This window comes from Podarcis bocagei, assembly GCF_964188305.1.
Source record: "Podarcis bocagei genome assembly, chromosome: 17".
NCBI classification, from domain to species: Eukaryota; Metazoa; Chordata; class Lepidosauria; order Squamata; family Lacertidae; genus Podarcis; species Podarcis bocagei.
In genome coordinates this window covers 36,194,344-36,213,000 of record NC_138143.1, presented here as the reverse complement: position 1 = coordinate 36,213,000, position 18,657 = coordinate 36,194,344, and the positions used below count along the sequence as shown (strand labels likewise).

At 44.4% G+C, this 18,657-nt stretch overlaps 2 protein-coding genes across 2 annotated transcripts in view; one reads left to right on the top strand and one right to left on the bottom strand.

Moving 5' to 3' along the window:
- The first annotated feature begins 604 nt into the window (after positions 1-604).
- Positions 605-2,419, top strand: ACTL7A (actin like 7A). The gene has a single exon (XM_081176735.1). The coding sequence runs from the start codon at positions 716-718 to the stop codon at positions 1,940-1,942; it is 1,227 nt and encodes a 408-aa protein (XP_081032861.1). The 5' UTR covers positions 605-715; the 3' UTR covers positions 1,943-2,419.
- A 1,524-nt stretch (positions 2,420-3,943) lies between these two features.
- The window catches only part of ELP1 (elongator acetyltransferase complex subunit 1), a 58,164-nt gene continuing 43,450 nt past the window's right edge, over positions 3,944-18,657 (bottom strand). The window contains exons 29-37 of the mRNA XM_081176167.1: positions 17,446-17,507; positions 15,777-15,839; positions 15,592-15,652; positions 11,718-11,831; positions 9,955-10,066; positions 8,064-8,191; positions 6,570-6,724; positions 5,488-5,566; positions 3,944-4,706 (exon numbers count right to left, since the gene is read on the bottom strand). Of these exons, the coding sequence (XP_081032293.1) occupies positions 4,639-4,706; positions 5,488-5,566; positions 6,570-6,724; positions 8,064-8,191; positions 9,955-10,066; positions 11,718-11,831; positions 15,592-15,652; positions 15,777-15,839; positions 17,446-17,507 (842 nt within the window). The 3' untranslated portion in view covers positions 3,944-4,638. The remainder of the gene's footprint in view (positions 4,707-5,487; positions 5,567-6,569; positions 6,725-8,063; positions 8,192-9,954; positions 10,067-11,717; positions 11,832-15,591; positions 15,653-15,776; positions 15,840-17,445; positions 17,508-18,657) is intronic.

The window sequence follows — 18,657 nt, the reverse complement described above, 5'->3', positions numbered from 1 at the left end:
TCTACAACATGCCCAATAAATTACAAATCAAACAAGAGTACCAGCAATTGTTAATTTATTTTGGCAAACCCCAAATCGACCTTAATTCTGCCAGGAGCTCGTCCTACTCTTGAGTAGGACCCTGGTAGAGACACATGCCTGACTGGCATGTTCACTCCCTCCTGGTCAATCGTTTGGGAGCTTCAAAAGCTTTCTTCTGCCCAAACATCACAGCGACCGATGCCAACAGACATCGGCACACTTAGGAATCCGCAGAGTCTTCGCAGCTTGCGTGACAGACCTCAGCAACTCAGCATTTTGGCTAATCTACTTTATTTACATATAAACACACACGGAGCACTGCAACATGGCTCCCTCTCTCTCTAGCATCAGACAGCAAAGAGAAAAAGAACAAAGGACAATAGTCCCACTTCACGGAACACAGTAACACAAACATCCTGTCTTCGTCACTTCCCACTCCGTGGAGTCAAAACATACACCGTCATGTGATAGACAAAAATCCCATGACTGCAATCATGGAGCAGGAATTCTAACAAATTCCTTCAGTGCGGACGCATATTATGACCATTTCTTGCTTGCGTCTACAAGGTGGATGATGTCATAATGCACAATGCCAGTGTCATCAAGGTTCTGAAACCCACTGTGGGCATTGGCACCTGTTTGAAATGGAGTCCAGCACCTAGAGAATGGGCGTAAATGAGAAACGAGACAGAAAATGTCTAGCCGAGGAAGTGCAAGTTCTGGCTCCGTGCCGTTGAAGAGGGGGCCGCTTATGAAGCCTGGTTCAGCCAGGGCTAGAGATGAAGGGGAGGCAACTCCAAGGATGGTGGTGAAGGAGACCAGAGCTGTCGTCGTAGACATTGGTACTGGCTCCTGCAAGTGTGGGTTTGCTGGGGAACTTAAGCCAAGCCATGTGGTCTCCTCGACTGTGGGCAAGCATATCCAAGAGACGGCAAAAACGGGAGACAACAGGAAAGAGACTTTCGTCGGCCGAGAACTTCGCGATGCAGGAATACCCCTGAAGCTTGTGAACCCTTTGAGACATGGGATCATAGTGGACTGGGATACCGTTCAAGACATGTGGGAATATCTTTTCCTGAAGGAGATGAAGATTCGGCCCGAGGAGCACGCGGTCCTAGTATCAGATCCGCCCCTGAGCCCTACCACCAACAGAGAAAAATACGCAGAAATGCTCTTTGAGAGCTTTTGCACTCCTGCCATGCACATCGCTTACCAATCTAGATTGTCCATGTATTCCTATGGCAAGACGTCGGGTCTTGTCGTTGAGAGCGGTCACGGTGTTTCCTACGTGGTCCCCATTTATGAAGGCTACACCATGCCAAGCATTACTGAAAGGGTCGACTATGCTGGGTCCGATGTCACACAACACCTCATGAAGTTATTAAATGACTCCGTGAACTTGTTCACAGAGAGAGACTGGCACATTCTGGAAGATATCAAAGAGAACCACTGCTTCACTTCCGTGGACTTCCAACAGGAGACAACAGCACCTTCCAGGAAATACGAGATGGAATATGAGCTTCCTGACGGGCAAACCATCATTATCGGCAAAGAGAGATTCCTCTGCTCTGAAATACTCTTCAAGCCGTCCTTGATAAACTCGCAGCAGCTGGGGCTGCCTCTCCTCACCATGACTTCCCTCAATAAGTGCGATGTCACGCTCAAAAAGAACCTGATGGGCAATATCTTGTTGTGTGGGGGCTGTACAATGCTTAAGGGCTTTGCTGACCGCTTCCAGAGAGAGCTGATTAAAATGTGCCCAAATGACAATCCCATTTCATCAGCTGCCGCTGAGAGGAAAACGTCTGTGTGGACCGGAGGCTCCATCTTGGCCTCCCTTAAGGCTTTCCAGCAGCTCTGGGTTTATAGGAAAGAATATGAAGAACGAGGTCCTTTTTACATCTACAGGAAATGTTTCTGAGCTTCCACCACTGATTAAACTCTTACACATACACACACACACACCCTCAAGCTAGATGCAGAGAGGCTAAAGAAGTCTCACACCCGCTTTTCAGTTAGTACCCATAAAAAGTTACTTGATCTGTGAGCACTAATGGACTTACTTTCCGTTCTCCCTGTATTAAAAGCCCATAGTAAACACTCTGCAGTTATAACAAAGTGGTTTTCCATTTCTTGACACAAAGCGGCACAGCAAATTTGCGCATAGGTAAGGCCTTCCTGCTGGATCCAGTCGTGAGTTATGTCACGTTCTCAGGAAGCATCGGGCTGGATTTCTGTCTTATAGAAGAAACGGAAAACTGGAATTATTTTTGCCTTGCGTTCCAAACGGTGATGGAGTTGAGCATGAAACCACTGCCTGCTAAGCCAACATCTTTCAAATATTTTTGCTTGGGGAAAAGGACGAGCCTTTTCACTTATAAAATGTGTTAAGTGTGAATTACTCAAAAGTTGTGTTCCTTTCAGGGATGCCTTACTCCTTTTCTAGCTCGAGAATAGCAGTGCAGAGCGAAACAAACAAAAGTTTAAAGTTGCTATATCAATATAGCATTTACACACGCACACAATCAGGCATAATCCAGCACTGCAATCCTATACACACACTTAGGTAAAGGTAAAGGGACCCCTGACCATTAGGTCCAATCGTGGCTGACTCTGGGGTTGCGGTGCTCATCTCGCTTTATTGGCCGAGGGAGCCGGCGTACAGCTTCCGGGTCATGTGGCCAGCATGACTAAGCCGCTTCTGGTGAACCAGAGCAGCGCATGGAAACGCCGTTTACCTTCCTGCCAGAGCGATACCTATTTATCTACTTGCACTGGCGTGCTTTCGAACTGCTAGGTTGGCAGGAGCAGGGACCGAGCAATGGGAGCTCACCCCGTCGTGGGGATTTGAACCACCGACCTTCTGATCGGCAAGCCCTAGGCTCAGTGATTTAGACCACAGCGCCACCCGCACACACTTACCTGGGAGTAAATGCCATTGAACTAAATGGAATTTGGTTCTGAGTAGGCATGCACAGAATTTATGTTGCGAAAAGCCCTACTCTTAACTAAAAACTTGAGGCATACTTTGCTCTTTTCAGTAAGATATTTTTCTTTTTATTGTGGGCAGAGAGAATTATCCACCTTCAGAGAAGTCCCTCTAATAATTCTGCCCCCCGCCTCATGTTTTGATTTTATTGAATTACCATAATGGCCTGAATATAAGCCACAGCTTTAAAATTAGAGGGTGGGGGGAAGGAAAAAAATACCGTCCCATTCCTCACTGCTCCTGGCTGCATACTGGTTGGGGGCGGGCGGGCGGGCGGGCGGGAGCCGCACCGCGTTGCAGCGGCCCTTCCCCTTCCACGCTCTCTCCTTTCCTGGCCTTAGGGGAGAGGACGGGGGACAATGTGTGGGTCAGGCGCCACTTCATCATGCTCCGGGCACTGTTTGCCCTGCGCTCCTGACTGCATACCATAAGGTCACGAATATAAGCCTCACTTTAACTTTTCACGGTTGGAATTTGGGGGGAAAATGTGGCTTATATACAGGCCAATACGGTATATGTTTTTCATTTATTACGGACCTGGAGACAAGGACTACCTTTAGGCACCAATCAAAACAGGTGTCCCCAGGTGTAGTCAGAGGGAATATAATGCAGCCAATTTGCTGAAGTTACGCCAGCCTGGATCTAGGCAGTGCCTGGATGAGAGAGCACAAGGGAATCCCATGAATGCCACCTGGAGTACTGTGAAGGCAATATAAAAATATTAGTATTATTTTTAAATTTTTTAAAAAACCACACAAATACATAGTGTAAGATTTTAGTTTTGCTACTAGAAAACATCTTTCCATAAAAGGATTACGTGCGCCATTGATTCATCAGCTTTTCCATGGAAATTCCCGCCCCTCCAAAATGCAGGTACTAAAGTTTGTTCACAAAGAACAGAGGAACCAAAAGATAGAGAGACCCAGAATGGGAAAAGGTGACAATGAAACTTTATTAGCCCCTCTTTCTCCTTGATTTTGAGAAAAAGGGGCAGCTCCTATAAATATTTTGTCAAAACATGGTATTTCAAGGTTAGAAAATCCACCATCAGATACTCAATTGATACAGCTGTGGTGTGGTTGTACCAGGAGTGATGTGCTCTTGGGGGAATTACAAAGCGCAGCTGGTTCAGTGGGTGCTTCACTTTTGCTATGCAGGGTAACCGATGTCCGTATTTGAGTTTGAGTTGGGTGTCCTTAAAAGACAAAAAGAAGTCGCCATTCAGCCTAGAAAACCACAATGCAACTAAGGCGCAGTTCTGCTTTCAAGTTTTAAAATATCGTTTTGTGATATCCACTGTCAAAAAAGGGACCAAAGAGCAAAAAAATGTTGTTTTGAGCCAACAATTTTAAATAAACAGATGTTGCCTGCTTGTTTTGCAGAGGCTTTTGTGTTTGGTTGCCCAGGTAATCCATCTGAACTCAGCAGCAGGAGAAAAGAGGAGGAAGGAAGGCAGGCCATAATTCAGAGCTATGTAACAAGGTTGGTGAGCACTGACTTTGGCCTGCCAATCCCTTATCACTTCAGGATACATGATCAGCTGCAAGATCTGGAGAAGGCACATATTTCAGAATCTGAAGACACAGAAATACAGGCGCTCAGTCCATCTAACAGCTTCAGGGTCTAGATTATTGGAGAAGGTTCAGTTTCCACTGGATGCTTTTGTTGAGTTTGGGAGGTATAAGGAATTCAGGATCTGGGAGAGAGGGGGGAAACAAAAGACAATACTAATAATTATTGACAAAAATAAGCAGGCAAGCAAATGCATTTTACATGTAGTATGGGGATTGCAGAAACTGAAAGGAGATGCAAATGCCAAAACCTCACAATAGCATTTTTTAAAAAAAGGAAAGGGGGGGGGGAAGAGAAGGAACTTTGTGAGAATGAAAATCATTCCTACAATTCCACCTGCTATTGGAGGCATACTTAAAATGAATCAATGAAGAGTATAAAAATCTGGCATTCCCGTTTTTAATCTCATTGCTTTGTGATCAGCACAGATGGTTGCTGGAACTTTACTGAATGGTATGCCTCATGGTAACCATATTTAATCAAGATTAATCACCAAAAAACTCTGTGTAGTTTACATATGATCAAATATTCATTACAAATACCAATAAAACCAAGCATTATAGATAATGAAATTACATGGTATGAATTGTTTTATTTACTTATTAGGATTTTTATAGAAACAGAACATAATATGAGTCACAAATCAGTAGGGGATCGGCTCCGGAACCAGTTTTGAATGCTAGGAGCCAACTCAGGAATATATGAAGAAATAAAGAATAGTGCCTCTGAGCATGTGTAGAGTATGTTTCCTCAGCTTTCAAAATCAGAAGCAGCTTCCTCCCCACCCTTTGGGATTAGAGGATTTCCAGTCAAACAAGTTTTCACCTATATGTATACAGAAATTAAATGCTGAATTCAATCACAGCAACAATTGATTTGTGTAGCATATAATTTCTCTCACCCACCTTGTGATGCTGGAGCCATTGTCTTTTGCTGATTGTAGGCCGCGCTTATGCTATTGGCAGTTGAATTGGGACCCAGGATCTAAAATTCCAAGGATTGGAAAGTGGAGCAATTAGTCTGTGGCTCACTAAACATGCAACGCTAAGCCCAGCCATGGTTTAGTGTACCCTACTGCTGCCATGTTACCCAGGGCTAAGCTGTGGTTTTGCTCCACATTATGTCTGAACCCAGGTTCATGGTTTGACTCCTCCAGACAGATCACAAGCTATAAACCCAAGAACAGGTCTGGGTTACAGCTCATGGTTTATCTGGAGCTGAGCCCTGGTTCACACTATATGCTAAGCCAAGCCAAACCATGGTTTAGCCCTGGGTAGCACAGCACAGCACAAAAATGACCAGGAAGAAGCAAATTGCTGGCAGACTCCTCTCTTCGAATCGGCATATTCATATAGTCATTCAAAGTCATCGTTTGGTTTAACACTATGTCAATCAGGTCTATGTCTAACAATGAAATTACCCTAAAAAGTAGGGGTCGTTTTATACATGGATAGTGCATAGGGTGGTCGTTTGATTGGTTGCTGCCACGGCTGTCAGCAGCTATCGGGCGTGTCATTGGTTGCTGCGTGCGTCAAGGGCTGGTCTTGATTGGCTGATGCTGTGGCAATACAGTGGGTGATTGGCAGCTTCTGCCGGCAAGGGGACAGACGAGAGGCTGATTTTCCGCCGCGTGTGGGTGAGCGATTTTTGGCAACCCCCCCCCAAAAAAAAAGCTCAACAAAAAAGCCACCTCCCTCCCATTTTCTTAAAATTGAGTCCCCCAAAATAAGGGGCATCTTACACATGGGGGCGTCTTATACACAGAAAAATACGGTAATTGCTCCCTCTGGGTAGTCCTTGTCAGCACCGTGATAATTGGGAGAGCATGCCAGATCAGAGCCCTGTGACTACTTTTTTTCTTCAAAATGAAAAGTGGTTAGCTGCGGTCTTAGTAATGAACCAACAAGGCTGCCAGCAGCGTTTAGCCCCTTGTGCTATAAGCAAAAGCAGACAAGGCAAGGTAGCGATTACTCAGTTAAATTTGTACCGAGTTGGCTGGGATCTGCTGCAGATCTGGTGTCCAGATTTCAAGGAGGGATTGCTCCACCAAGCGAAGGGTCTCCTCAAAGGCTTGCTGCAACTCCTGGGCTCGCCCGTCATAGCCAAAGAGGACGAGATGTTTTAAAAGGCTGTGTATCTCACCTTGGGAAGAAATTAAAGCCCCCCATCCCAATTATTATAAGTCAAAACTGAAATTCTTTAATTACTTTGCCCTCCAAAGCCAGCCTGGAAGTACCACAAGATTTAGGGAAGCTTTTAATGTTTAATAGATTATTGTATTTTAATATTCTGTTGGAAGCCGCCCAGAACGGCTGGGGAAACCCAGCCAGATGGGCGGGGTATAAATAATATATTATTATTATTTATTCTACAGAATCCCCCTCTCTCTTGGGCCCACACAAAATGAGCACCTATTCCTTTCCTCTGGAAAATAAAAGGGTCTGGGGGTCTCTGCAGGACCTATTCCCTCAGGGACATTCCAATCCCCATCCCTGAATATTCAGGTTTCCTTTTAAGAAACAACAATAGGAGCCTTTTGCTCGATGAGATGTAAAGGCAGGAAGTGCAAACTGCCTTGTACCTTATTGATCAGTACGAAGCAAACAACTTTTAATGTTCAGGCCAAATATGTCAATGGCTCTGGCACTTCGAACATTTAATATATTTTCCTAAGTCTACTTAATAAGTTAAATATGTTGGGAATGTATTCTAGTGATGAAGGCAAACCAAGAAAAAAAAGGGGAGGGAAACGTGGGTATCACTATTATTTTAACATACAGTGGTACCTCGGGTTAAGTACTTAATTCGTTCCGGAGGTCTGTTCTTAACCTGAAACTGTTCTTAACCTGAAGCACCACTTTAGATAATGGGGCTTCCTGCTGCCGCTGTGCCACCGCTGCACAATTTCTGTTCTCATCCTGAAGCAAAGTTCTTAACCTGAAGCACTATTTCTGGGTTAGTGGAGTCTGTAACCTGAAGCGTATGTAACCTGAAGCGTATGTAACCCGAGGTACCACTGTCAAGGACTACGTCCTGACATGTCAGAAGGTGGGGGTGCTCATCTTCAGGGAATATTGAGAACAATAACAGAGAGAAGTTCAACACCTCAAAATTCAGGCTTCTTCACGGAGTTAGCTAGCCTGTGTCAGGTTTTCATTGTTAACCTCTTCAGAGTAGCTTTAAATCAGAATTCTCCAGCAGCGACATGAACATTGGCCTCAGGAATCCAGGATCCATGCATTTTTGTATTACTCACTTTGTTATTGGTCATTCTGTCATTTAGGCTTATCCATTAATGAAGGCAGCCTATAATTCAGAGCCGCTGCATTTAGAAACTCTCTCTAGAAATTGTTAATTCCTTGCTCTTTGTGGGGGGTCCCGTTCCCCACTCTCCCCCCCCCCAAACCAGGCTTTTAAAGAATTGGTTCCAAGCCTCTTCCTTCAGACGACATCCAAAGTTGGAAGAACCTCAGTGACTAACCTTTTAGATTGTCAATACTCCGGACTATTTCCCCTAAAACTTCCAGGAGCGCAACATCCTCTAAGGGGCTCCCTTCCTTGAGACTGTGTTTCTTACGCTCTGCCTTGCGACGGTTCTTTGACGAGCGTCTACAATAGATGAAATGCCATGAGACATCTATACACAACAGTGAAGTTGGAGTTCTTTGGGGGGGCGGATTTTTCTCCTCAAACTTGGGTCCCCAGCTGTTTTTTGGGACTACAACTCCCATCATCCCTAGCTAGCAGGACCTGTGGTCATGGATGATGGGAGTTGTAGTCCAACAACAGCTATGGACCCAAATTTGAAAAAAAATCTGTTTTACGAGGAGGAGATAAGAGGGAAACCATAAAGCGAAAGGCAGATTGAGGAGAGCTTGGTTTTGTTGTCAATACCTCCACATGTACTGCGGAAAGCTAGCATTTCAGGAAGAAGCTAGAACCTGTAGTCTGGATGTGCTAGTTTTTTTATGTGAAGGAATACTGGTTTTAGCAAATGAGTGGTACAGGCAGGCTGAAGTGGTACAGCCTCAACCACAGTTTCCCAAACTTTGGTCTCCAGCTACCAAATTCCCATCATCCCTGTCCACTGGTCCTACTAGCTAGGGATGATGGGAGTTGTAGTCCAAAAACACCTGGAGACTCAGTTTTGGAAAACCCTGGACAAGACAGTTTTACTGCTTACGTGACAACTAGCTTTTAGTTTCAACCTCTTGTTGCTATTTACCTATCCCTCTATTTTCCCACCACCACTGAAGATTCAACGTCTGGGGTACAAAGAAAGGCAGGATCATTGAAATCTGTGCAAGAGAGAGCAATGACGACCCACCCATCTTATATATTTATATGGCGCTCCTTTGAAGGTGACCTGGAAACTACAACTAATCCACAATGCGGCAGCTAGACGGGTGACTGGGAGCAGCCGCCGAGACCACATAATACCGGTCTTGAAAGACCTACATTGGCTCCCAGTACGTTTCCGAGCAAAATTCAAAGTGTTGGTGCTGACCTTGAAAGCCCTAAATGGCCTCGGTCCAGTATATCTGAAGGAGCGTCTCCACCCCCATCGTTCTACCCAGACACTGAGGTCCAGAGCCGAGGGCCTTCTGGCGGTTCCCTCACTGCGAGAAGCCAAGTTACAGGGAACCAAGCAGAGGGCCTTCTCGGTAGTGGCACCCGCCCTGTGGAACACCCTCCCCCCAGATGTCAAAGAGAACAACAACTACCAGACTTTTAGAAGACATCTGAAGGCAGCCCTGTTTAGGGAAGCTTTTAATGTTTGATGCATTACTGTATTTTAATATTTTGTTGGAAGCTGCCCATAGTGGCTGGGGAAGCCCAGCCAGATGGGTGGGGTATAAATAAATTATTATTATTATTATTATTATTATTATTATTATTATTATTATTATTATTATTACTACTACTACTACTACTACTACTATTAGGGCACCACAGGTCTGCAAGTGGGGAACATGTGTTTAACCATACAACCCAAGTAAATAGTCAGACTCTATAATAAACTCAGTACCACCTAACAGCAATACTTTCACACTTACAGAGTGCGTGTACTTGGTTGTTATCAGCACGACACATAAAACACGAAGAGAGACGTAACACTGAAATTACACATACACTTCTGTAAAACAATGTTCCTTACAGGTGAAATTAGGCAACCATTCAGGTTAAAATGTTGCATGGATGAAGCAATTACTTTGTGGCCTGCTTGGTGATCAAAGCCCTAATGCAGATGATAAAATAAATGGGATCTGCAAAAGAGAACCATGCACAACCTCCATTTGTGCAAACATAATTCCCAACCTTCCCACCTGAACCAGGCCATTGAAAAGCTGATGCGAGGACAGAGTACATACGCAGATATTCTCGAGTTACTGTGAGTGTATTTGGAACTCGTGTCGCTAGCTGTCACCATGCTGCTGGCATCAGAAAAGAGATCCGACTCTGGGCAGTTTGGCAATTCGAGATCTGCAAAAGTCAGTCACCTGGATCAGGAGGAGAAAGAACAAAACATCCCCCATACCGCCTCCTAAATCCTCCCCACAACAGTATTTCTATGACACCTGGCAATCTCTGACGGGCCTTTTTCTCCAAAACAATTCTGCCAGACAGCTAGTTATTGCTGTTCCATCTCACAAAGGGAAGCCCAAAAGCTGGGAGAGAGTGACTTTGCAAAGTCGCTCCACAAGTGAGCCGTGATTTGAACCTGGGACGAAACTGATTTGATATAATCATAGACCTGCAATTCAAACTTTGGCCTCCGTGGTGCTAGTCCATAAGAACATACACTGACTCCTTGCTGCTATAAGGCTTATCCAGTTCAGCCTCCTCTTCCCAACAGTGACCACCCATATGCCTCTGGGACGCTGAAGAAGAAGAAGAAGAGGAGTTTGGATTTGATACCCCGCTTTATCACTACTGGAAGGAGTCTCCAAGCGGCTAACATTCTCCTTTCCCTTCCTCCCCCACAACAAACACTCTGTGAGGTGAGTGGGGCTGAGAGACTTCAAAGAAGTGTGACTGGCCCAAGGTCACCCAGCAGCTGCATGTGGAGTAGCGGGGAAGTGAACCCGGTTCCCCAGATTACGAGTCTATCGCTCTTAACCACTACACCACACTGGCTCCCTATGAACACGGCATAGAGGTAACAGTGACCCTCTCTACCCCGTTGTTTATTCCTAGCACCAGGCATTCAGGAGCTAATATGAGGATATTTCACCCCTCCCATTGCAAGAATCTGCTGACAATGTTTCAGAAAGGAGGGGGCGGTTTTGCTCATTACTTCTTCCGCTCCAGCCTGACTTCAAAGGGAGTCTGAGTGTTATCTGTATATAGATAAGGCGACTGCTCAAGCAGCTGCAACACTCATGCAGTCCAGCATCTCCGATTAGTCTTTAGTTAGTTAATGCAGTCGCTGTAGAGAATAAAAGAAGTTATATAGTGGTGCCTCGCAAGACGAAAAGAATCCGTTCTGTGATTCTCTTCGTCTAGCGGTTTTTTCGTCTTGCAAAGCAAGCCCATTGAAGGATTAGCGGATTAGCGCTATTAGCGGCTTTTAGCGGCTTATCTGCTGATCAGATCAGCTGATAAGCGGCTTAGCGGCTTAGAAAAAGGGGGGGAGGAAAAAACCCAGCAGGAACTCGCAAGACATTTTCGTCTTGCAAAGCAAGCCCATAGGAAATTCGTTTTGCGAAGCACCTCCAAAACGGAAAACTCTTTCGTCTAGCGAGTTTTCCATCTTGCGAGGCATTCGTCTTGCGGGGCACCACTGCACTTCAGAGCTGTCGTTCGTGTGGTTCATGCTCTGCTGTGCTCCGCTGACTTTGGTGCCCACAGCTCTAAGTTGTGAGTCCACAGCACTTAGACCTGCTCCCTGCAGTGGAAGGTCTCTGGAAGCGCTTTCCCAGCTCGCCTGGCCCAGTCAGGGCTGAAGAGATTGAGTCCAGTCGTTGGCACTGGCTCAAAGGCAAAGCTCACATAATATTGCCTTTGAACCTGGAGGTAGCATGAGTAGCAGCCATTGATAGCTTTATCTTACATGACTAGGTCTATCTCAAAGCACGGCTTGAGCCCAGGAGCTAATCTGTGGCAGCACACAAGACCCTAACCCACTCCATACCTAGCATCTCACTCCGGGCTTGCTGCTTCAGCTCTCTGACCACAGAAAGGCGCTTCTGATGGCAAGAAAATGCTGCTTTCTGAGTCTCCAGGAACGCCAAATGGTTTTTCTGAACTATTGAGGGCGACAACAGGGGAAGAAGCATTTTGCAGTAAAACTGACGCAGGCACATTAAAAACTTTGTCTAAGCAAGGAGAAACCCCATATCAAGAAGACAGCACTGTACAAGCTTAAGGCAGGTTGTCAAGGTGAATCTTCCCTGGTGTACACACCTTATCCTGGCACCCAGAAAGCTAGCGTATCAGCACAATCACGGTCTTATTTTTTATTACATTTATTCATTGCTTTTCGGAAAGGGGTCTCTCAAAGTGGCTTACACAAACCCATAAAATGCAAATCATGTGAGAACCAAATACGCTGGAGAAAACAAGGGAATAGGCGGACCGCCAGATGAAACTACTTGACTATGCAGAGATGGTGAGATTGGCTGGGAAAATCAGAATTCAGGAGGATCAAAACGTCAATAGAGAACGGGACAAATATCGATTATATTTAAAAGAACACTGTAAACACTTGAACACTTTGGCAGGCTTTGAATAACTCTTGCAACGTTACAAAGGCTTTGGATATATTGGAGGACTAAAATGTGGATGAGCTATAATATGCAGTTGATTAAGATATTTAAAGGCACAGAGGACATGTGGTGTGAAGAAACGCAAAGTAACCAAGGAAGGGTTTAGGGGGAAGTCAACTCTTTAAATATTTGGAAATGAATATATATTGTTATTGTATAAGTTTGTTATTTTTGGAAAATTATATATATATATATATATATATATATATATATATATATATATATATATATATATATATGTAGGTTTTGGTGTCTTCGGGTGTCTTCCCGTGTAAGAGTTGGGGTGTCTAGGCGACGTTTCGACGAGGTCTCACTCGTCATCTTCAGGCTGGTGCTTTCGGCTTCTTGTTACTAGAACAGAGCAGGATCTCAGTGTTTGAGTTCCTATAAATACTGTTGAGGGGGTGTGGTGTATAGCCTCCAACGTTCTGGGCAGGCTATACACCACACCCCCTCAACAGTATTTATAGGAACTCAAACACTGAGATCCTGCTCTGTTCTAGTAACAAGAAGCCGAAAGCACCAGCCTGAAGATGACGAGTGAGACCTCGTCGAAACGTCGCCTAGACACCCCAACTCTTACACGGGAAGACACCCGAAGACACCAAAACCTACATTCCTGTACCCGTGAAAATCTACGAAAGCAAATATATATATATATATATATATATATGCTTTCGTAGATTTTCACGGGTACAGGAATGCAGGTTTTGGTGTCTTCGGGTGTCTTCCCGTGTAAGAGTTGGGGTGTCTAGGCGACGTTTCGACGAGGTCTCACTCGTCATCTTCAGGCTGGTGCTTTCGGCTTCTTGTTACTGGAACAGAGCAGGATCTCAGTGTTTGAGTTCCTATAAATACTGTTGAGGGGTGTGGTGTATAGCCTCCAACGTTCTGGGCAGAGAGGAAGTTCCCAGGTTAGTGTGTCTTTTCTTCTTTTGTTCATTAATTACTTGAGGGATATCTTGAGTGATTTCTTGAGTGATATTCTGAGTACCACTTAGGAGGGTCATTAGGTGTGGATTAGTTGCTAAAGCTTTCGTGTCTTGACCTCTTGACCTTGTGAAGAGTTTTTTCTGAGAAGATGGCTGTACTGCACTTAGTTGTGCTCTGGCTTGGCTTCGTGTATAGGGGCGAGCTGTGGTTTTGTGCCCTTTGTAATTTGGCCACACGGGAAGAAAAAACTAGATAGCTTCCTCACACATCTCAACAGCCTACACCCCAAAATACAATTCACTATGGAAATAGAAGCCAACAACCAACTTCCCTTCCTTGACGTCCTAATCTACAAAAAACCTGATGGCTCCCTAGGACACACTATCTACCGGAAAAAAACACACACCAACCGCTACTTACATGCACAATCACACCACCACCCTGCACAAATAAACTCCGTAGCCAAGACTCTCATCTCCAGAACCAAACGCCTGGCTGACAAAGACCACTTGACAACTGAGTTACAGAATCTTTCAAATGTGTTAATCGCCAACGGATACCAGCAAAACAGGGTTACGAAGCTAATCCAAAAAGAAACACCCCCCAAAAAGCAAGACACAGAAGAAAACAATGGCATGGCCCTCCTTCCTTATATCAAGGGCACTACAGATAAAATTAGCAAAATCCTCCATAAACACAATATCAAAACAGCCTTTTGCACCAACCAAAAAATAGCCAATATCCTCAGAAACCCCAAAGATAAAATCCAGTTAGAAAACCAAGGGGTCTATGAAATACCCTGCAAAGTCTGCCCAGCCACGTACATTGGACAAACAAACAGACGAATAAATGCACGTATCGCAGAACACAAGAATGCCGTCAAAAAAGAAGAAAAAACTTCCTCTCTTTACCAACACATGAAAGAAACAGGACACGAAATTAATTTTTCAGATTCCAAATTGCTCTTTAACATGGAACACCACCACAAGAGAATAATCATGGAAGCCATCGAGATAGAGAAACACCCTCACAACATGAACAAGCGTGACGATACGTCCCGCCTGCCAGACATCTGGAAAATAGCCCTCCCCACAAAAACCGACACCAGAACCAGAGGCACACAGAACGCCATCTCCAATCAACCACACCAGACCCAAACCCAGACCCTCTCCACAGATAAATTACAGACACCATCCAGTAGCCAAACCATAGTGGCACCTCCGGATGCTGCACCCCCCTGCAATCCCTACACAGATCTGGCTGGCACAGGGCACAAAACCACAGCTCGCCCCTATACACGAAGCCAAGCCAGAGCACAACTAAGTGCAGTACAGCCATCTTCTCAGAAAAAACTCTTCACAAGGTCAAGAGGTCAAGACACGAAAGCTTTAGCAACTAATCCACACCTAATGACCCTCCTAAGTGGTACTCAGAATATCACTCAAGAAATCACTCAAGATATCCCTCAAGTAATTAATGAACAAAAGAAGAAAAGACACACTAACCTGGGAACTTCCTCTCTGCCCAGAACGTTGGAGGCTATACACCACACCCCTCAACAGTATTTATAGGAACTCAAACACTGAGATCCTGCTCTGTTCCAGTAACAAGAAGCCGAAAGCACCAGCCTGAAGATGACGAGTGAGACCTCGTCGAAACGTCGCCTAGACACCCCAACTCTTACACGGGAAGACACCCGAAGACACCAAAACCTGCATATATATATATATATATATATATATATATATATATATATATATATATATATATTTTATTCAAAGGACCCAGGGTGGGGAAGAGGGAAGTTCTAAGATTCAGAGGAATCTTGTTTTATTTCAAAAAAAATGTTGTTCAATGTTAATTGTGTGATCTATTTTGTAAAACCAATAAAAACTATTTCTAAAAAAAGAAAAGAAAAAACAAGGGGGGGGGAATTACCTAAAAGTGCTTGTCTAACAATAAAAAGGCTGAATCCCCAACCCCACTAAAAGAGAAGGCAGAATTTCATTTTGAAACAGTTCTCTAGTCATCTCTGATGGGCTAGCTTTCCATGCACAGGAAGGTTTGCTTTGCACAAAGGAAACATTTGACCACACAATTCCCCGCCTGCAGTCTGAAGTTGCACGATCCAGGAAAAAAAAATGTACTATAACATGCAGACAACAGTTATCAATATCCTTGCACAAGTGCTGATCTCAGACCAGTAGAGTCCCACATCCCAGTATCCCTGTCTTGCTACAACACCTGGAATCCCAGCAGCCCCACACTTCTGAGAGCATCCCAGCAAACATGAAGTGGGAGCTTTACCTTCCAGCAGAGATGGTCTGAAGTTGGTCTCCAGAATGTCAGTCCTGTTATATTTGTAAATCTGGGAGACAGAGGAAAAAGAGAAGGGACATAAAAACCCACATCAAGGTTGTTGTTGAGTGACAAACACAAATTCGTTCAACAGGCAGGTAACGAAAATGGGTTCATGTTTTGAAGGATCTCACCAATCTTAGGGCTTCATCCCAAGTGGTCCCTTCCAGGAGAAGTAGGATGGCCTCTTCGTAATCCTGGAAAAAGGGAAGCAAAGCATTTTCTGCCTTCTATTTTTATGTTTATTTGTCGCTTTACACAGGCCTCAAAGCGATTTACAGGAAACAGGAAATTATGTTCACATGTGGTGGGGGTGTAAATATGTACAATTATATATTTTTTTACAAAGTGTGTTTAAAGAGACAACAGAAATCACTGGGTTAAAGCTGACCGAAAGCCCAAAGGTAGCATTATTATCCATTTACGATGGAGTGGAAGGTTTGCAGGCTAGGAATGACTTGTTCACATATTTATTGACAGCTGTATGCATTATGATAGCTAGGAAGTGGAAGGGGCAAGCAGAATATCAAATGGAAGAATGGTATAAAGAGGTGTGGGATATAGCTATTAATGATAATTTAACATGTGCCATTAAGGTAAGACAGGGAATATGCAGGAGAAATGATTTTGAGGAGATATGGAGGGTGTTTGCAGAATTTGTACTGTTAAAACGGAAAGGGGTCAAATCATCGCAAGAGGTGTTGAATTTTTGGGAGGTTAGTTAGTTACAATGGAATGGTCCTGAGGGTGGAGTGCACATTTTTATTCTTATTCATTTATGATTATTACTTTGTCAAAAAAAAAAATTCTAAGTGATTTACAGATAGTTGTAAAATAAGAGAGCACAGCATATGAAAAGGGGGAGGGGAGCACAAAGTGGTTAATAAACTTAAGAATTATGAGGATGTGTACAACACAGTCAGGGCTTTACAAACAAAATCCCAGAGGGAAAGTATAACAAACTACAGAATATAATTACACTGAAAGCTAAATGGGAGTACTGAATATTTCTCGCACACATTGATTTTAATTTGCCGGGGGGCAGGATCTAACTCACTGGTTGTTAGTTGGCCAATTCTTGCCCTATGTACAGTGGTGTCTCGCAAGACGAAAAGAATCCGTTCTGTGATTCTCTTCGTCTAGCGGTTTTTTCGTCTTGCGAAGCAAGCCCATTGACGGATTAGCGGATTAGCGCTATTAGCGGTTTTTAGCGGTTTTTAGCGGCTTTTAGCGGCTTATCTGCTGTTCGGATCAGCTGATAAGCGGCTTAGCGGCTTAGAAAAAGGGGGGGAGGAAAAAACCCCAGCAGGAACTCGCAAGACATTGTCGTCTTGCGAAGCAAGCCCATAGGAGATTCGTTTTGCGAAGCACCTCCAAAACAGAAAACTCTTTCGTCTAGCGAGTTTTCCGTCTTGCGAGGCATTCGTCTTGCGGGGCACCACTGTATTTCATTTATATCCCGCTTTTCCTCCAAGAAGCTGAAGGCAGCACACATCGTTCCCACCCCCTTTTTTATCCTCAAAACATCCCTGTAAGGTAGGGTTGTCTGAGATGCAGGGACTGTTCTGAGGTAAACCAGTGAGCTTCGTGGCCATGTAGGGATTCAAACCCTGGTTTCCCGGGTCCTAGTCTGACACTCTGACCGCTGTACCGTAATATCTTTAGAACCCAGGCCAGACAGCACAAAGAGACACAAGGGTAGTAAGCTGGGAATCTGAGCAACAAGCAGCGGGGGTGGAAGAAGAGAAATTATTATTATTATTAAATTTGCATACTGCCCTTCGTCTGAAATTTAGGCTATACCTTGGCATATTGTTCCAGGAGTATTGCTGCATCTGCATACTTCCTTTTTTCAACAAATTTCCCTGAAAGAAGGAAGAGAATTTAACTTAAATTTTTTTTGGGGGGGAGAAGAAAAAAGAAACATTTCTTGGTAAAATAAACCCTGCATGTGTTATTGCTTTAATATATTGCGGCTTCTGATTTCCTCCTTGTATGTGATCCCCATTAATTAAAGATGCCAGTCCTTAAATTAGATCAAGTCGTCATCAGCAGCAGGGGATTCCATTCATTCGTATTGCCTGGTAAAATGATAAAAACTACAGCATCCTGATACAAAGTGTAACTGGCGTATAAATTTCTGCACCATAGCAACCCCACTCTTTGCACAGACTTATGCAAGTAGAAACTGCTGCACCGATTTAATCTGCATTAATGAATACTTGCTCTCACTATTTGGGCTTCAAGAAATTCAGCAGTGGGGGGGGGGAGAGAATGGCAAAGAAGGGAAGAGAAGCAGATAACATGGAGGGAAAGTTGGCTGTGCAGGGCATTTGAAGTGCTGTACTATTTCCAACTTCAGGGTTGTTGTTGTTTAGTCGTGTCCGACTCTTCGTGACCCCATGGACCAGAGCACGCCAGGCACTTCTGTCTTCCACTGCCTCCCGCAGTTTGGTCAAACTCATGCTGGTAGCTACTAGAATACTGTCCAACCATCTCATCCTCTGTCATCCCCTTCTCCCTGTGCCCTCCATCTTTCCCAACATCAGGGTCTTTTCCAGGGAGTCTTCTCTTCTCATGAGGTGGCCAAAGTATTGGAGCCTCAGCTTCAGGATCTGTCCTTCCAGTGAGCACTCAGGCCTGATTTCCTTCAGAATGGAGGTTGGATCTTCTTGCAGTCCATGGGACTCTCAAGAGTCTCCTCCAGCACCAGAATTCAAAAGCACCAATTCTTCGGCGATCAGCCTTCTTTATGGTCCAGTTCTTACTTCCATACATCACTACTGGGAAAACCATAGCTTTAACTATATGGACCTTTGTCGGCAAGGTGATGTCTCTGCTTTTTAAGATGCTGTGTTACTTGATCTAACTTCAGGGTGCTCTGTCTCAAAACTCCTTTTGGTTTCCAAGGGCTTCTTCTGTAATCTTCTGTCAGGATCAAATCCAGGGTAAGGCTGAGAATGGCCCTCAGGCTATCATGCGCCTGTTGGAATTTCAAGCCTTTATCAGGAGAAA

Bases quoted from the DNA above. Each gene is read 5' to 3' on its own strand.
- ACTL7A (XM_081176735.1), top strand. From the start codon at position 716: ATGTCTAGCCGAGGAAGTGCAAGTTCTGGCTCCGTGCCGTTGAAGAGG.